Source organism: Sinohyriopsis cumingii, chromosome 8 (genome assembly GCF_028554795.1).
Source record: "Sinohyriopsis cumingii isolate HCF-2022 chromosome 8, ASM2855479v2, whole genome shotgun sequence".
Taxonomy (NCBI): Eukaryota; Metazoa; Mollusca; class Bivalvia; order Unionida; family Unionidae; genus Sinohyriopsis; species Sinohyriopsis cumingii.
This window is the reverse complement of record NC_142968.1, coordinates 87,019,430-87,037,557: the sequence shown is the minus strand read 5'-3', so window position 1 is coordinate 87,037,557 and position 18,128 is coordinate 87,019,430. Positions and strand designations below refer to the sequence as shown.

General features: G+C 36.5%; 1 protein-coding gene across 1 annotated transcript in view; it reads right to left on the bottom strand.

The window, feature by feature from the left end:
• Positions 1–18,128, bottom strand: part of LOC149794076 (cytoplasmic polyadenylation element-binding protein 1-like) — an 83,332-nt gene that overhangs the window by 54,008 nt on the left and 11,196 nt on the right. The window contains exons 3-5 of the mRNA XM_089966512.1: positions 16,805–16,978; positions 10,241–10,598; positions 6,212–6,398 (exon numbers count right to left, since the gene is read on the bottom strand). Of these exons, the coding sequence (XP_089822638.1) occupies positions 6,212–6,398; positions 10,241–10,598; positions 16,805–16,978 (719 nt within the window). The remainder of the gene's footprint in view (positions 1–6,211; positions 6,399–10,240; positions 10,599–16,804; positions 16,979–18,128) is intronic.

Sequence of the window (18,128 nt, the reverse complement as noted above, 5' to 3'; positions counted from 1 at the left end):
AGTATGCAAACCAAGTGCACATTAAATAACACTATAGCTGAACAACCATATATCGAGATAAACACCTATAACCATCATTTAATCCTTTGTAACAAAGGCTGCATAAATAGTAAAGATTGCTCTAATAACGTATTTAAAAAGAATTTGTCTTGCTACAGTACCAGTTTTGTGAAATTTACAACTCCAGCGTACGGTGTCATTTGTAAACTGCAGTAAACCAGACTAAAGTACATGGCACTAACTGCCATTGTAGTGCTGAAGTCATGTGAATAGCCAGTAAGAGTAACATCAAAGGGAGTAATGATGGATATATGCAGTCAATTTAGAGGCTTGTATTTTTTCTTCATCTTTATGAAAACTTGCAAAACGCAGGTAGTCCATATGTCCCAGTGAGAAATCGTTTGAAAGGGCTTCAGTGTAGGTTTGAGTACATTGTTTGTCTTTCCAGTTAATCCATAATGCCTGGAGGGTGAATGAGCTCATTGTCTTTAATACTAGTAAGTGTTGTTGTTGTTGTTGTTGTGGGGTTTAACGCCATTTTTCAGCACGATAGGCTATACATGGCGGCCAGTATTAATGGTGGAGGAAGAACCCAGAAAACCCCGGAAAGAACCACCGACCCACGAGAAGCTACTGGCAAGCTTTCTCACATGCCCACATTGGCTGAATCTTAGACTTGAACCGCCGCAGACAGAGGTGAGATGGCAGTGATACTAGTAAGTGAGAATCATTTCCGGATTTTTAAGATTTTTTTATTTCTTTTGTTAGTGTTTCACCAAACCACCATCTGTTTACCTGGGTGCAGATGGTCGCAACCTTTGTTTATTGAGCTATAACGCTGTTGATTTAAACTTTGTCTCAGAATAAATGTATTGTTTCTTGATGAGTTAATTATGTCTTTTGGTTTCATTCATTGGTACATAATATATATTTATTCCACATTTCCCCAAAACCTGATCAAAACCGATAGTCTTTATAACGTCAACACTAATAACAATGGCAGAACCTCAGCTGAAAAAAAGAAATTTTAACACTGGAAGAAAGGATTAATGTCAATGAAAGAAATGAAAAAGGGGAGACAGCTCGCAAAATAGCAGTCAGCTTAAGCGTTGGTAAAACGCAAGTTCAAAATGTAATCAAAGACAAGGAGTCCATTAGAAACGAATGGCAGAAAGGTGCACAAGCACAGAGGAAATATGCCACGGCACGACAGACAGTTTACGGAGATCTGAACGAGCGAGTATGGGAGTGGTTTTGTGTTGCAAGGAGTAAAAACATACCAGTAAGTGGAAAGCTGATTCAGGAAAAGGCAATAATTGTCTCAGCAGAACTGAATTATGATGACTTTGCTGCATCAAGCGGATGGCTGGAGAGCTTCAAAAATAGATACAATATCACAGCAAGTGTGCTCAGTGGAGAATCAGCTGATGTGAATTTACAGACAGTTGATGACTGGAAAAAAAGACTACCTACCATCACAGAAGGGTATAACCTATGTGATATTTTTAATGTTGATGAAACAGAACTCTTTTACAGAGGACTTCCTGACAGGTCCCTAGTGGTGAAAGATGATGTTCGCAAAGGAGGGAAAAAAGCAAAGGAGAGGTTGACACTATTGTTAGCATGTAGTGCAACTGGAGAAAAACTGGACCCCTTAATTATAGGCAAATCGCACAACCCAAGATGTTTTAGGTCATTTAATTTAAGATCTGTGGGTGTTGCCTATGAATCCAACAGAAAGGCTTGGATGACATTAGACATCTTAAGTAAATGGCTTGTAACTGTCAATAACAAAATGAAAAGGAAAAATCGGAACATTTTAATTATTGTAGACAACTGCAGTGCACACCCAGATTGTCAGTTTAGCAATGTAAAACTGGTCTTTCTGCCCCCAAATACAACATCTAAACTATAGCCTTGTGATGCAGGGATAATTCAGACTGTCAAAATTCATTATCGGAAGAAACTGCTGCGCTATATTCTTTCCAAAATGGATGAGTGCTCTACGGCAACTGAAATATCTAAGACTGTCACTGTTCTAGATGCCATTTTATGGATCAAGTCTGTGCGGGATGCTCTGTCTTCATACACCACTGAAAGGTGTTTTGCCAAGTGTGGCTTTTCTGTAAGTGTTGAAGCCATAATGCCAGAGAGCGAAGAGAGTGAACAAGATGTGCATCCATCAATGGAACCTCTTCTCAATGGCATGACATTGGAAGAATATGCCAATATGGATCAGTCTAGAAACTTCTAATGTATTCTCAAGGCCGACTGGGAGAAGGATATTCTTCAGAGAGGTAAATCTGGTACTTCTCCAACTGCAGACAGTGATAGTGACAATGAGTCATCTGTTGGTGAAATTCTGCCTCGTTATTTCACATTCTACAGTCACAGAACATTTAAAAGAGATTAAAGAATATGCTTTACAACATGGTGATTCCAAAATTTTGCTTCTTTGCTCAGAAATGGAGATACATGTTCAGACCAAACAGCTGAGTAAAACATGTCAACAAAAAAGTATAATGGATTTCTTAAAAAACAAGTGAATAAGTGTATAGAATAAGATATATACATCATATCTAACTATTCATTTTTTGTACATATTAATGTGATGTTGAAATATAAATTTTATTCTCGTTGTTTGATGTATCTTTATTATATAAAAATATTTTGAGAGGAATGCATGCAATATTTAACAAGATTTATAAAAAAGGATATGATACATGTACAGTGAATATGGGTATTATTTATTTTTCAACAATACTAACTACTACCCTGAAAACCAGTCCATTTTCACACCTCTTATGAGATACCACCTGTCTTGAGAGACCGCTTTTGGTTGGCAGGAGGCGGTCTCTCATAACAGGTTTTACTGTATATATATATACATATATACACACATACATATATACACATATACATATATACACATTAATATATATATACATATACATATATATATATATTATCCTAATCCACACCAACTTTCCCCAAATACAGAATATGATTGGCTAACCATTACTAAATGAAAGACAGCCCTCTTATCCCCAGATCATAGCATAACTAAATGGGGCTGAAACAGCAGGAATATGACCCAGTTACCCAGATTTATCATGATGCTGACCTGTTACTTAGATTTGTCAAAGCATTCCTGAATCCCAGACCTGTTATTGATGTTTTCCAACTTCTCACACACAACTTATTGCTAATTGGAAACCTGATATTGCCACTGCTATTCTGCTATTTCCTGCCCTTTCAGACTTGTATATTTTAACTTGTTCCCCACGCTAAAAATCTCGATATCCTGGCCATGGCTTCTATCATTCTGTGGAAGACATCTGAAGACCAACATTCCTCCTTCAACTGACTGAAGAAGGCAGCAAAGAAAAAAATGTCCTCAAGAACCCTGATGGTAAGATGGGCATAGGTCCCAGCCAACATTCCCACCTGGGTGGCACCAGAATCCAATGGTTGGGGGCACAAGGGACTATGCAGGTAAATGACCCTGTAGCTATTAGCTGAGACAAGGATCCAACATGTAGAAATTGGGGCATACCACCCCTTCTGCTGTATGGATCCCTCTTGTAAGGGAGAAGCAACAAAGGTTCAACTGTGCAAGGTTTCTTTTACCATTTAAAATCATACACCTCTTCCTCCTCAATCACCTGACTTATTGCAGGGGATGAAGGCAAATAGCCAAGAAAAACCAGGTGTAAATGGTTCTTCCAGGTAATCATTTGTGCCACAAATATGCACACTTCATTGTCCTGTATCCAAAAGTGGCCATGTCTGATGGTGGACTGGCAGGATTTGAACAGTATCTGTTTGTATACAGCTTAATGGCACATCAGTGCAATTCTGGCTATATAGTGCCAGGCAAGTACAGGCATTTTACCAGGCATGCAATCCTGGCTAGGGGCCCCAAGTGGCTGAGTGGATTTAAAACCATCACCATTCCAGATCACTGCCATCTCACCTCTGTCTGTGTGGGTTTGAGTCTCAGGCTTGGCTAAGATGGGTATGTGAGAAACCCTGCCAGTAGCTTCTCGTGGGACGGTGGTTCTTCACAGGGTTTTCCAGGGTTCTTCCTATACCAGATATACTGGCCCCCATGTATAGCCTATCTTGTGCTGAAAAATGGCATTAAACCCTACAACAACAACAACAACAATCCTGGCTATATTGTGCCAGGCAAGTACAGGTATTTTACAAGGCATGCAATCCTGGCTATATAGTGCCAAGAAAGTACAGCTATTTTACAAGGCATGCAATCCTGGCAATAATATACTGCCAAGTAAGTGCAGGTATTTCACAAGGCATGCAATCCTGGCAATAATATACTGTCAAGTAAGTACAGGTATTTCACAAGGCATGCAATCCTGGCTATATACTGCCACGAAAGTACAGGTATTTTACAAGGCATGCAATCCTGGCTACATAATGCCAAGAAAGTACAGGTATTCTACAAGGCATGCAATCTTGGCCATATAGTGCCAAGAAAGTACAGGTATTTTACAAGGGATGAAATCCTTGCTATATACTGCCAAGTAAGTATAGGTATTTTACAAGGCAGGCAATCCTGGCTATAACGTTCCAAGTACAGGTATTCTACGAGGCATGCAATCGTGGCTATATAGTGCCAAATAAGTACAGGTACTTTATATGGCATCCAATTCTGGCTATAACGTTCCAAGTAAGTACAGGTATTTTACAAGGCAGGCAATCCTGGCTATATGGTTACAAGGTAGGTATCCTACAAGGCATGAAATTCTGACTGCTTAAAATTATAGCTATTCTATAAGGCATGTAATCCTGGCTATACAGTGTCAAAATGTTTAGGTATCCTACAAGGCATGCAATCCAATATTGTTTCAAGTGCAAGTATTCGACAAGGCATGCAAAAAACCCCAAACAATAAAGACAAAACAGAATATTATGTATGGTACATTATACATTGGCCTAGATTTTAATATCTATGACAGTAACTGAAATATTTATCTTTTTTCAGTCATGGTGACCTTCAAATTTCACCCTTAATATATATTGAAGAGTTCTAGTTACTGTGTAGAAACCCATTCATCTCCCAGAGTGACCTTGAGTTCCTCCATACACAAAGTCCAAGCCATCCACATAATTTGGTAACTAGATAGAGGTTAGCTCAAGTTATTGTGCAGAAACCAGTTTACTTTTAGTCAGTGACCTTGACATCACTTTCTGACCCCAAAATTGCTAGGAATTTCTTACCCCAAGTCGAGGCCATCAACAAAGTTTGATAACAGTAGAGGTGGACAATTTGAGTTGCTGTGTAGAAATTAAATATATAATAGATGGACAGATGGATATGGATAGACATCACAGCATAATGTGAGCTGTCTGACATACATCCACATTTATGATCCATTACTGCAGTATTTTAAATTTTCATAGTAACATTTTTTTTAACCTTCACCAAAGTTTATTTTGATGTATTAATTGCTGCACCATCCAGCTTGATAATAATTGGTAGTTTAAACTTTAGTTATTGTATTCACAACCATGTGCTAAACAAAATGTCAATAATTTTCAATACTCACATCCATGTGATAAAGGACATGTCAACGACTCATTATACTCACATCCATGTGATAAAGGACATGTCAACGACTCATTATACTCACATCCATGTGATAAAGGACATGTCAATAACTCATTATACTCACATCCATATGAAAAAGGACACGTCAGTTTCTTTCAATACTCACATCACTGTGCTAAAGGATGTGTCAATGACTCAGTCCTCACAAGGTAAGATAAAAGCTTGATTAATCTTTAAGTATTTAGAGCTGAATACTATGTCAATTAAAATTGCCAATTTTTAAGTTTTGTTTAGAGTGAAGACCCTCCCAATTTTTGTTAGTTTTTTTTAGAATGCATTTAGAATTTTTGTTTGGCTGGAAATTGTGTGTTTATGTAATTTCTTTTATTTCTAACAACAAGGCAGATATGTTTCTCTTTATCTTCTATTTCGAAACAGACTATTTGAAAAATGAAACTAAATTGCAAAAACTGCAACGACAAATTACAGCTAGAGAACACAAGAACTATGATGGTGTGACTTAAATGTTCCCATGAAAATGTATATGTAACAAACATCAGCCGATTCATTAACTAGATCAATAGTGGCATTAAATGCAAGATTTATGATACAAATAAGAAACAGTTTTCCACAAACCATCATATCAAGCAGAGCTGTATCTGAACTCTCACTGCCAAAACCACTGGTGTCAGACTCGTACGGTGAGGGACTACGGGAATACCGGGACCCTCCTGAATTCATCAGACTGGTGTACAGCATCTTCTCTATAGGAGACAGGGTCTCATTCAGACTTGAGGGAGAAGGGGTCATAGAACCATAGTCACTGGAATGTACAGAAACAGTTATTAGCTTCTTCAGAGTGATACATGACACTAATTAGTAAAAATGTGATGTCAATAGATTTTTACACTGATTGATGTCTGGAACGTATGCAAGATTGTTCAAAATGATGCATATGACACATTGCAACACATGAAAAAGACAGAAATGCACAATTTTGCAATCAAGAAAACTTTCCATTTGTCTGAAAATAAACATTTCAGTGAAATCACAGATTTAATCAAAACAACCATAATATGTACCAAATATCACAAAAAACCCATTAATAAATATTCGCAGTCGCAAGATTTGTATACTGCATCTCGATGTTAGTTAAAATGGGTAAGAACTCCACCAAAAATGTAGTGGTCAATCAAACTACACATGGAGTTTTCTACTATTCCAATATTCCCAAAGTGAAAATTATGCACATTAACTAGCTCGGATGGAAATTTCCAGAATAAAAAAAAGACTGCATGTGCATTGTACACATTTTTAGTAAGGGCTATTTCATTTCAACATACATGGCACCCAGGGCTATTTCATTTCAACATACATGGCACCCAGGGCTATTTCATTTCAACATACATGGTACTCAGGGCTATTTCATTTCAACATACATGGCACCCAGGGATATTTCATTTCAACATACATGGTACTCAGGGCTATTTCATTTCAACATACATGGTACTCAGGGATATTTCATTTCAACATACATGGTACTCAGGGCTATTTCATTTCAACATACATGGTACTCAGGGATATTTCGTTTCAACATACATGGTACTCAGGGCTATTTCATTTCAACATACATGGTACTCAGGGCTATTTCATTTCAACATACATGGTACTCAGGGCTATTTCATTTCAACATACATGGTACTCAGGGCTGTTTCATTTCAACATACATGGTACTCAGGGATATTTCATTTCAACATACATGGCACCCAGGGCTATTCCATTTAAACATACATATTGCCCAGGGAAGGTACTTTAAAAATAATATATGCTAGGGTACTCAGATTACCCGAAGAGTTCATGTATTAACAATGCAAAATTCTAAATTGCATCTATGGGTGACTATTCTATATTAAAAGTGCCTTCCCTGGGTCCCACGTATATTCTACTGGAATAGCCCTAGGAATACCAGAAATGAAAAAGATTTGCACATTTTACTTCTCTGAATCTCCAGTCTAGCTTTTCTCAGGAAAATATATCAATCTGGGGGTTGGGTGATGGGGCCAAAATTTGTTCCCCCACCCCTCAGGCCTAAGAAAACCCCTGAAGCATCAGGCCTAGGAAAACCCCTGAAGTATCTAAGAAATCAATAATTAACTACAAAACTAGTGGAGGATCCAAGACCGTCATACTGAAATCAGCTACGAATAAGGAAGACTCCAATTTAAAGAGACCCACATAGGCTTAAAACTGCTCATCATGTTGACGTCTATACAACAGCCAATGAATGAAATACGATTTAAAACGCATGCATCTAGAAATTTCTTTCAACATTGTTGGTTGTAAAAACAATTTCAACCTTTCTCTATTTTGTGTATCTTCATCTATAAATTTGAAGGCCTCTGAACCAGAATTCTTTTTGTCAAAATTGTCAAACTGTGCAGTGCATTTTTGTTTTTACAAGTTGTAAAATTCATTCTAATGTGTTGAGTGGGGTTTTGATAAAAACATATTCTCAAGTTTTTCTGTTTTTTTTAGTCATGTCATCCATATCTGACTTTGCTGCAGTGGAAACAAATATGAAATCACCTCATGCCAGTATGCTGTCAAACTAGGTCCAACTGTGGAGAACTTTTCTGAAGAAAAACAAAATGTTATGCAAAGATGCTTTCTGTGAAATTTGGTCAAGTTTTGTTGAGGTATTTGAGAAGAATTTGTTTCAAGGTTTGCTGATTTTCTGATTTTGTTATGGTATCCAGATCTGATGGCAGATCAGCATGATTTGTACCAACTTGAAAGGCCAGCATTTCAGGATGCTTTCAATCAAATTTTTACATATTCTATTATGAGCTTTTAGAGAAACTTTTATTTTCTTTAACTGGTACCCAGTTGATATCAAATCATTATCACAAAACTGGAAGATCTAAATTCATGCCAGGAAACTGCCAAATTAGGTTGAAACTTGTGCAGTTTTTTGAGAAGTTGAAAACTGCAATTGATGATGACACACACTAATGTCATCTGTGCACTGCATGCATCTTTTCATTTCAGTAAGACTACACAAATTGAAACATGCTGCAGCTTGTAATAATCATTAGCAGTTTCTGTTGGACTTATTTTGAAGACAGGCTTTTTTCTTTTAAGCAAAAACAATGTAAATGATGGAATTTTTTCTTCTTCTTTTATCTAAAACTACTTGAACATATATTTCATAAATTGGTAAAGAATATCGTTGTCCTATCGTAATTCAAACAATTTCAGAAATATTTTTACATAACAGTTCAGAATGGCTGCATTTCTGATTTGAAGTTTCCTCTCTTGCCACATTAAAGTTTCATGCATGCAAGATGTACATCAAATCTACTTGAAAGATTTTTAAGATGAAACAATGGAACAGGAGATTATGTTTTCCATGTAAGCTTGCCTTAGGTTTTTTTTCTTCTAATATCCACAGCCCCAAAAGAGTTATAATTACAGGATGGGTAACTCAACAAGTCCCTGTGTGTGCATGTGCATTTCTGTGTTTGGGGATGTAGAGCGAATTATATATATATATATATATATATATATGTGTATATATAAATGTGTGTATATATATATATATATATATATATACACACACACACACATACATACATATATACATACAAACATATATATATATATATATATATATATATATATATATAGCTTCGTAGCTTTAACAATATTTCAGTCATATTGCTATGCTGTCTGCAATGTGGCAGTTTATAGTGATGTCTAGCACTGGGGCATCATGTCGCAGACCTGTAGCATGATGTCCCACCCAGTCACATTATTATGACACACCACTGACCAGTCCTAACACTAACTTCTTAATGCTGAGCGCCAAGCAAGGCAGCTGTTAGAACCATTTTTGTAAGTCTTTGGTATGACTGTCTGGGATCGAACCCTGGACCTCCTGCATCCGAGGCAGATGCTCTAAACACTAGGCCACCGGAGCGGTCCACATATGTATACACATATCTATACACACACCAACATATATATTATATGTATACATATACATATATACATATAAATGTACATATATATAAATATATGTATCTACATATGCATACAAATGCATATACATACATATATACACACCAACACACACCCACACAGTGTGGAAAAGAGTTTGCAGAACTCATAAACCAGGAGCCACGTCTCCCATAGGTTTAGATCAATCAATGAGCCAAAGTCCCTAGATATCCAAATTTGTCTTTTATAGCAGCAAAATGTTTTGTATATCAGTGTTTCCTATGCAGCAAAATTTTTGATGTGTTTAAGTTCCCATAGGAGCGAAATCTCTAGCATGTTAAAGTTTGCATATCATCAATTTTCAACTGATCAAAAGGTTTTAAAATATAATGTAATTTCTTACCTAACCCCACCCCATCAATCACAATTCCAAAGGTTGTTAAAACACAAAAATCAGCATGACAAGTCAAGTTTAACTGGGCTTTATGGTCAAATTAAATTCCACTCAAATACCCTATTGTGGCAAAATTTCTTTGATAGCAAGGGGTGAGGGAGTAGCTAATCTCTGTACCCCTACCATCGGCCAGGAAGGTGCATTTTCCCAAATCATGCACGGGATAGCAGAATAAGATTAATGAGGAAATCAGAGTGGTGACTGTTTATCACCTCTGTGGAGTCTGAGAAAGCAGCATTTTATCTGACCCTTTTATTGCACGGGAGAACTTCTGGGGTGTATTCTTGATGTCTTGGGATTTCAGTGGAGTACTGCTGACATCAGGCCGGTAGTCTGTAACATAAGAATCAGCTGCAGAATTGTAATGTTGCTGCTGTTGCAGTTGGCTGGCCTGCTGCTGTTGGGCATACTGGGCCTCGGCTGCCTGCCTGTTATACTGCTGCTGTTGCAGATACATATCAGTGACTTTAAACTGTTGACTGTAGGACCCCACATCTGCCTTGTAGTGACCAGTATAGCCCTGTGAGGGGTTTGTTGAATTTTGACTGGGCAAGGAAAACAGCTGAAATCCTGCAATACAAAGATAATTATATTTTGGAGATGTTGCATAATAATGAAACTCATTTATAACACTCAACAGTGTATTATTTAATACAAAAAGGTTTCCATATTGCATAATATTTCTGCAGTATATGACACTCTTCAGATTGACCCTTAAATTAGAAGTCTCCGCATCAAACAGTCAGACTTTTTTGTTATAATCAACTAACAAAATCAATGCAATGTGGATCTCTACCTACGGTCAAATGCAACTCATCTTTCCTTTAGTGTAACACTGTCATCACTGAATGAAATCTTCAATTACATGTATTAGATTACTGATTTTCAGTTGTAGCAGGACTGAGAATTTAAATAAACATTGACCACAAATGTGGGGTTTCCAAGACACATTTTCATTGGCTGAAGTACAAGTAAATTCAGCACAGACAGGTTCTCACTGGAATTCCCTGAAAATAGGGATTTACCTATATCGATGTGCTTTATGTTTTGTCTTGGCAGGCACTCAGTGTGTCAGGATGAACATTTATGTTATGTAGCAACAGGCACTTAATGTATGTAAAGATCAGCTTTGTTTTGCCTTGGCAGGCACTCTGTGCATGTCAGGATCAGCTTTCTGTTTTGTTTTGAGAGGGACTGTATGGATCAGCTTCATGTTTCATCATGGCAGTCACTCATCAGGATCAGCTTTCTTGGTTTAGTTTGACAGGCACTGCATTATGTCAAGTTAAGCTTGTTTGGTTTAGTTTGACAGACTATAATGTCAAATTAGGCTTGTTTGGTTTAGTATGACAATTTATTATGTCAAGCTTGTTTGGTTTGGTTTCACAGGCAATGTATTATGTCAAGTCAAGCTTGTTTGGTTTAGTATGACAGAATGTATTATGTCAAGCTTGTTTGGCTTCACAGGCACTGTATTGTGTCAAGTTAAGCTTGTTTGGTTTAAGCCACCAGTGTATTATGTCAAGTTAAGCTTGTTTGGTTTAGCATGACAGAATGTATTACATCAAGCTTGTTTGGTTTCACAGGCACTGTATTGTGTCAAGTTAAGCTTGTTTTGTTTGGTTTTACAGGCACTGCATTATGGCAAGTTAAGCTTGTTTGGTTTGGTTTCACAAGCACTGCATTATGTCAAATTAAGCTTGCTTGGTTCAGTTTGACAGACACTCATTCTATGTTAGGATCAGCTTATGTTTTTGTTTGGTTCTTTATGGTACAACACAACAAGTAGGTTATTTAGTGCTAAAGCAGCTGGGAGCAAAGTGCCTCGACTAAGGACATGCAACGGTAGCTGACCCAAGCTGTTCTGATAACAAAGATTCTAAACCTGACCCTTTCAGTTGCGAATCTGAACAATAAGTACTAAGCCACCAGTGTCAGAATGTACATTTAGCCTGGACAAACACTCAGTTTAAGAAGAACAAATTGTTTTATTTTTCACGTTTTATTCACAAGAAACTCGGATTTCATCCAAGCAAATGCCAGTCCTAATTATTATACATCTTAAGTGGTAAAATCCTGTGTACAACAAATGTAATACATGCATACAAGAAAGAAAATATATATTGACTATTCTGATTAAAATCAGATCTCTACTGTCCTATGATAAGATCTGATAGTGACTACTTAGTTGTCATGTTACTTATGGTATTATCATAATCAATATTTGTATCAGCCAATCAGATAAAATCTTGTATCTTTATTTTTGGTATATTAAACAGTACGACTGAAGAGCACCAAAGTTTGCTGAATGATTTCTGATCTTTCAGATTTCTGAAAGCTGCATTTCCATTGGCTAATTCAAAGGTCACCAGAACATGATCCCTACGCAGCTACTGTCAGATCTTCATGCACGAGAATGGAGATCTGATTTTCATCAGACTGATATGGAACAATCTTAAATTTCATGAAAAGTCTTCACTGTTCAGAATGAATTTCAAGGAATTCAAGACAACTCATTTTTAACTGCTGAATGTTGAAGCCATTGCTGGTATTCTTGAACAACAAGATTTTCAAAGTAGCTGCTGTGACAGCCATACTGGATGCAAGATCAGTACCATTTTCATGTAGAACAAGCTTGACATCATTAGACAACTTTTGGTGAAAACCCAATAAGAATATGATGATTGACTCAAGAGAATTACTGACAAGATTTGCAATATGTTCATTGTGACAGCCAATGGATGTCTTTCATTTAGGACCAACTAGATAAAACATTCTAGTAAAAACCCAACATGCTGCTGTGGCTATTACTAGAATATTGATATGATTTTCAAGATGACTGCTATGGTGGCCATACTGAAGCTAGAGTGGAATCCTTTTCATTTAGGACCAACTTAACACCAAATAAAATTGTCTTATGAAAACCTAATGATGATAAGACTTTCCATTTAGGAGGCATAGTGTGGGAAAGCTTTTCAAGATGGCTGCCATGGTGGTCATATTTTTGTTATAGGTCAGATCAACACCATTTTTATTTAGGACCAACTAGAAATCACAATTCTCTGGTGAAAACCCTATGTTGATATGACCTTTCTCTTAGCAGTAACAGTAAGAAGATTTTCAAGATCATTGCAATGGTGGCCATACTAGATGTAAAATGGGCACCATTTATATTATATTTAATGTACCAACTATACATCCTAACAAGTCTTTGGTGAAAAACCAATGTTGATATAACTCAGTCTAGGACGAGGTAGCAGTAAGATTTTCAAGATGGCTACTGTGGTGGCCATATTGGATATCAGATCAATTTGTATTTTTTTTCATTAGGACCATTCAGACACCATAAGAAGTCTAGTGAAAACCCCAATCTGATGATGCCTTTTGTTCTGGAGGAGTAGCAATAACAAGATTTTCAAGATGGCTGGTGTGCTGACCCTACTGCCATGTCATACTGGCACCTTTTTCATTTATGACCATCCAGATTTTACAGTATTAGTCTTTTAGTGAAGACCTCATTCAGATTTGACCATTCATTCAGGAGGAGTTGAGTGATGATCGGGGTCCATAAAATCGGATCGCGTTAAAAGCGGGGTCGCATTAATGCGGGGTTTTACAATATTTAACTTTTTTTCCCAGAACATATACGTGTATACATGTGCAATGATCAAAAGTCGGCTTATCATCAGATGAATATTAACTGGAATGCATTAATTAAGATATATTCAAAATAATCGATGGCTAATATATTTATAGGTTATTACTGTGCATTAAAAACATTTACTAATTTTTATTTGTTTGAACGATAATACAGATTGACCGATAATACCAGACTATCGCTATATCATGAAAAGTGTATCAACACCGTATGCTACCGTGCCGTCGTGGCATGCAGTTCATCCATAATGGATGTAATTTCATTGAAAATCGTACAGATTTAAAATATTCAATAATTTTGTAATAGTCTGAATTCGTCGTGTAAAATATAGGATGAACAAAATATTGAAACCATTTACTTGCCGTCTGATATCGTACGGTCATTGCATGCAGCTATTCCCGGGTCTACATACGGTGTCTGTATTGGATATTATTTACTTTCAACTGTTTGTTGTTTGATCACACCGCCAAGCACAGCACACATGTTGGCGGCTTTCGTCCTTTGATGTTTATTAAATTGTGCGACTCTTGTATCAACCACAGCTTTGTCTGCTGCTTGGCTGTGATTGCAGTTAAATAAGAAGCCCATGTCGGCTATTGTTTGAGCAACGACTGTATACAGATTTCATGGAAGACAATCACAAAGACGATTTACTGGCTTTACTCATGGATCCGTAATAAGTAACACTTCCGATAATGTTTACTTCGGCTTAACAATTCAAAAACCTAATGAAACCAGTTTTCTCTTCTAGAGTAGAATATGGAGCTTCACCACAACCTGTTCAAATTGATAAATTTCAGAAGCCAAGTGTTGTACACACTATTTCTCGTACGTTATATATATCGTATTATTTTAGAATTCATACACGATCACTTCTCCAAAATCACTTAAAGAACCTGGATAAATTGTTAAGTTCCGATCGTTTATTATTAAAAGTCATACGCGAATTCTTCCACCAAATTATAAACGTTTTACACACTATTTCTCGTACGTTAAACAAATATTTTCACAGTCCGATAAAAATACACGTAAATGAATTTAAATTTCAGGAACCATGCCACGATCATATTATTTTAAAAGTCACAACTAATCTCATGCCCAAAATGAAGTTAATTTCTTGTTTTGTTTTTTTTACTTTTCTCCAAATTTTTTTTTTTCATGTGTGAATGAATATACGAAATTTCGGGAGCCATGCTACGACCGCGTTATATCCGAATTCGCGTTATGGCGGGGCGTGTTATAGCGGGGTTCCACTGTATAACACTTGTGCTAACAGATTGATGACAGATGACAACAGGCCATCCCATAAGCTCTTCTGGTCTATGACCAAGAGAGCTAAAAATGGGTGAGGATCAGTAAAAAGGTGCAATGCCAGAGGGGAGTACATAAATGGTTTGAATGAAATCTGGCCTGCTGATGGAAATAGCAAAAACTCAGCAATGGGAATGTAAACCAGTCAATGCAAAATTCTAAAAGATAAATCCCTTTCCAAACTATTGGTTTTACATAATTATCCTTCCGAATTCAAATTTAAGTAGCAGATATATTTTTTTTTTTTTAAAATCTGCATCTCGTTGGATTTGAACTCTAATAATCTTTAACTGGAGCCAACCAAATTAACCACTCTAAGCCATGTGAGCATCTAATAGTAACTTCAAATTTCACTGCAATAACTATTGATGACCATAGGAATATCCAGTACTTTACAGCCTAGCATAAATTTAATTATAAACCACTCAAGATAAAAAGTCAATCAAGCATTACAAATGGTTGAAAATGAATCTTTCTGAGTAGTTAAGAGAATGCCTTTTATTTTGAATTTTTTTAAAATTGAACCAACTAATATAATATTAGCAATCATTATGAATAATAAAAAGTCTTGATGACTAAAACATAACAAGTAAACCAACGTTTTACTTAATCCTCTCAAGTCCATGAAAACCTCATAGGTACATTTTATATACCTGCTGTGTATGAGTCACAATAATATTTATGTACCCACTGGTGCCCAATGTGTAAAAACTGTATATGTATATAGTTTTATCTGCCACATGTGTAAAAACAGATGTATAGTGTTTTATCTACCAACCTTTATATCAATACCACTTATTGTGTTTGTACACATTTATAATGTGCCATGTGAGTAAAACCAGATTAGCATCATGTATCCATCTTGTTCCACACGTGTAAAAGCCACAAGAATGTACCACTGTATGCATCAATAAGTTCTCACTTATTTAAATAATCTGACAAGTCACTATGATTTAATAAGTTAATCAGATCAAGTCATTATCATTTACATAGTTAATCTAAGTTGCTCAGTGAGGCCACATTTCATACCCCCACCTTTAAAGTATAAAAACTCCATCTTAATCATAACTTCCCCAATCTGACACTTTCTTAATGTTGGATGTAGGTTAGGATGCTGTTAAAACTAACATGCCAGATCCAAGTGCAAACAGCACAGATCCAAATCTGCAAGCATATCTGGGTCTATGCAGTAGTGGCTAATTGGTAAAACAACACAGACCCTGATCTGTTGGTGAATTATACAATGACAGATCAGGGTGTCTATTGTTTGCAGTTGGATCCATCTTCCATCCATACTACAGTACTACAGACAATACACAAATCATGAGCTGTCAAGAGATGGGCATCATTTCAAACAGAAAGCAATAGATCTAGTCACAGACCATGGCAAACAGTGGCGACTAACAAACTATTTATCATAATCATGACTTTCCAATAGGATTAAGTTAAATGTAAAGCATTCAGATAATTCAGTTGAGCGAAAATCTGATAAAATAAATAATGTTACTGCATGAGAATGACTTGGCATGCGACACAGGAATCACCACCACAAAATGATGGTGAACTCTTCAGCCAAGATCTCAAATGTGGACGATTTATATTCCCAGAAACTCAAAATCCATGGTACAAGTTATCCTGCAGAAACCAAACATTTCATGAATGAGTGATGGATGTAACAAGAGATGTACAAACTGATTAAAATATGACTTGGACTATCGATGACTTCAAGAGTAGCTTTTGTAATGAACGATCAGATGAAGTGATGCACAGTTCCAAGCCCCTTTCCACCATTTATGAGCTAACTGACCTGAGTATAGGTTGTTAATAGCACTATTGGAGTAGTCATCATAGTTGGCAATGGGCATCAGGGATGCTTCAGCATGCTGCTGTGATGCAGCCGATGCACTATGCTGCTGTTGTTGTGAATGAGGAAGTTGATGCTGATGCTGGATCTGACTGCTTGGAATATGTGGCATGGCCTCTGAAACAGTCAGTAAAATTTCAACTTTAATGGTTGACATAAAACATATATTATACAAACTATGACACTCCGTGTGGTATATACAAATTAATAAATCACAGGTTGGATTTTTGCAATAGGCTATTTATGGGTCAAGAAACGTTGAGCATACAGAACAAGTAATCAGAGTCACAGGTTTGATACCTGACTAAGCCAGTCCAGGTTGACTGTTTTGGTGTATCCTTGGGGAAAGGCATTTAGCTTCCATTTCCTCAGCAATACATAACCAAAAATCTGTCAAACTTAGTGCTGTTAAAACCAACAAAACAAAATGCTATATTTAATATCCCTATACATTAAATTTATACTGCAGTGACTTGGCAGGATGAACTAATTAAGGTCACTGACTGACTGAAAGTCAGGAACTTCCTGATAATACATCATCTAGCATTATTAAATGTACTAACAGGAACTATGTACTACTAACATGAACACCCCTGTGTTGATCATAATTGTTTTTCTTGTTTAAATCACACAGTAGATATTCCCAAGTCTCTTTGCTTTTGGCTAATCTGACTGTTCTGTTCACTAAACTTTGTAGTGACATATTAAAAACTCCAAAGTGTGCAGGGGACAGTGCCCTATACCATCTGTTAATACCAATACAAACAACATTCAATCATACAGGTGCTATCAACACAGAAGTAGCGACATCACCATGTTGATGAATTATCCAGTGCAGCCATACTGATGTGCCTGGATGTGGAGGTTCAGAAGCTATGAAGTTACACATGGTTTAGTACTAATTTAATTCATTGTGATGCACATGGTTTAATACTAAATTAGTTCATTGGGGTCATGGCTTGATACTAAATTAGTTCATTGGGGTCATGGTTTAATACTAAATTAGTTCATTGTGATACACATGGTTTAATACTAATTTAGTTCATTGGCATACACATGGTTTAATACTAATTTAGTTCACTGGCATACACATGGTTTAATACTAATTTAGTTCATTGGCATACACATGGTTTAATACTAATTTAGTTCACTGGCATACACATGGTTTAATACCAATTTAGTTCACTGGCATACACATGGTTTAATACTAAATTAGTTCATTGGGACACACATGGTTTAATACTAATTTAGTTTATCGGGACACATG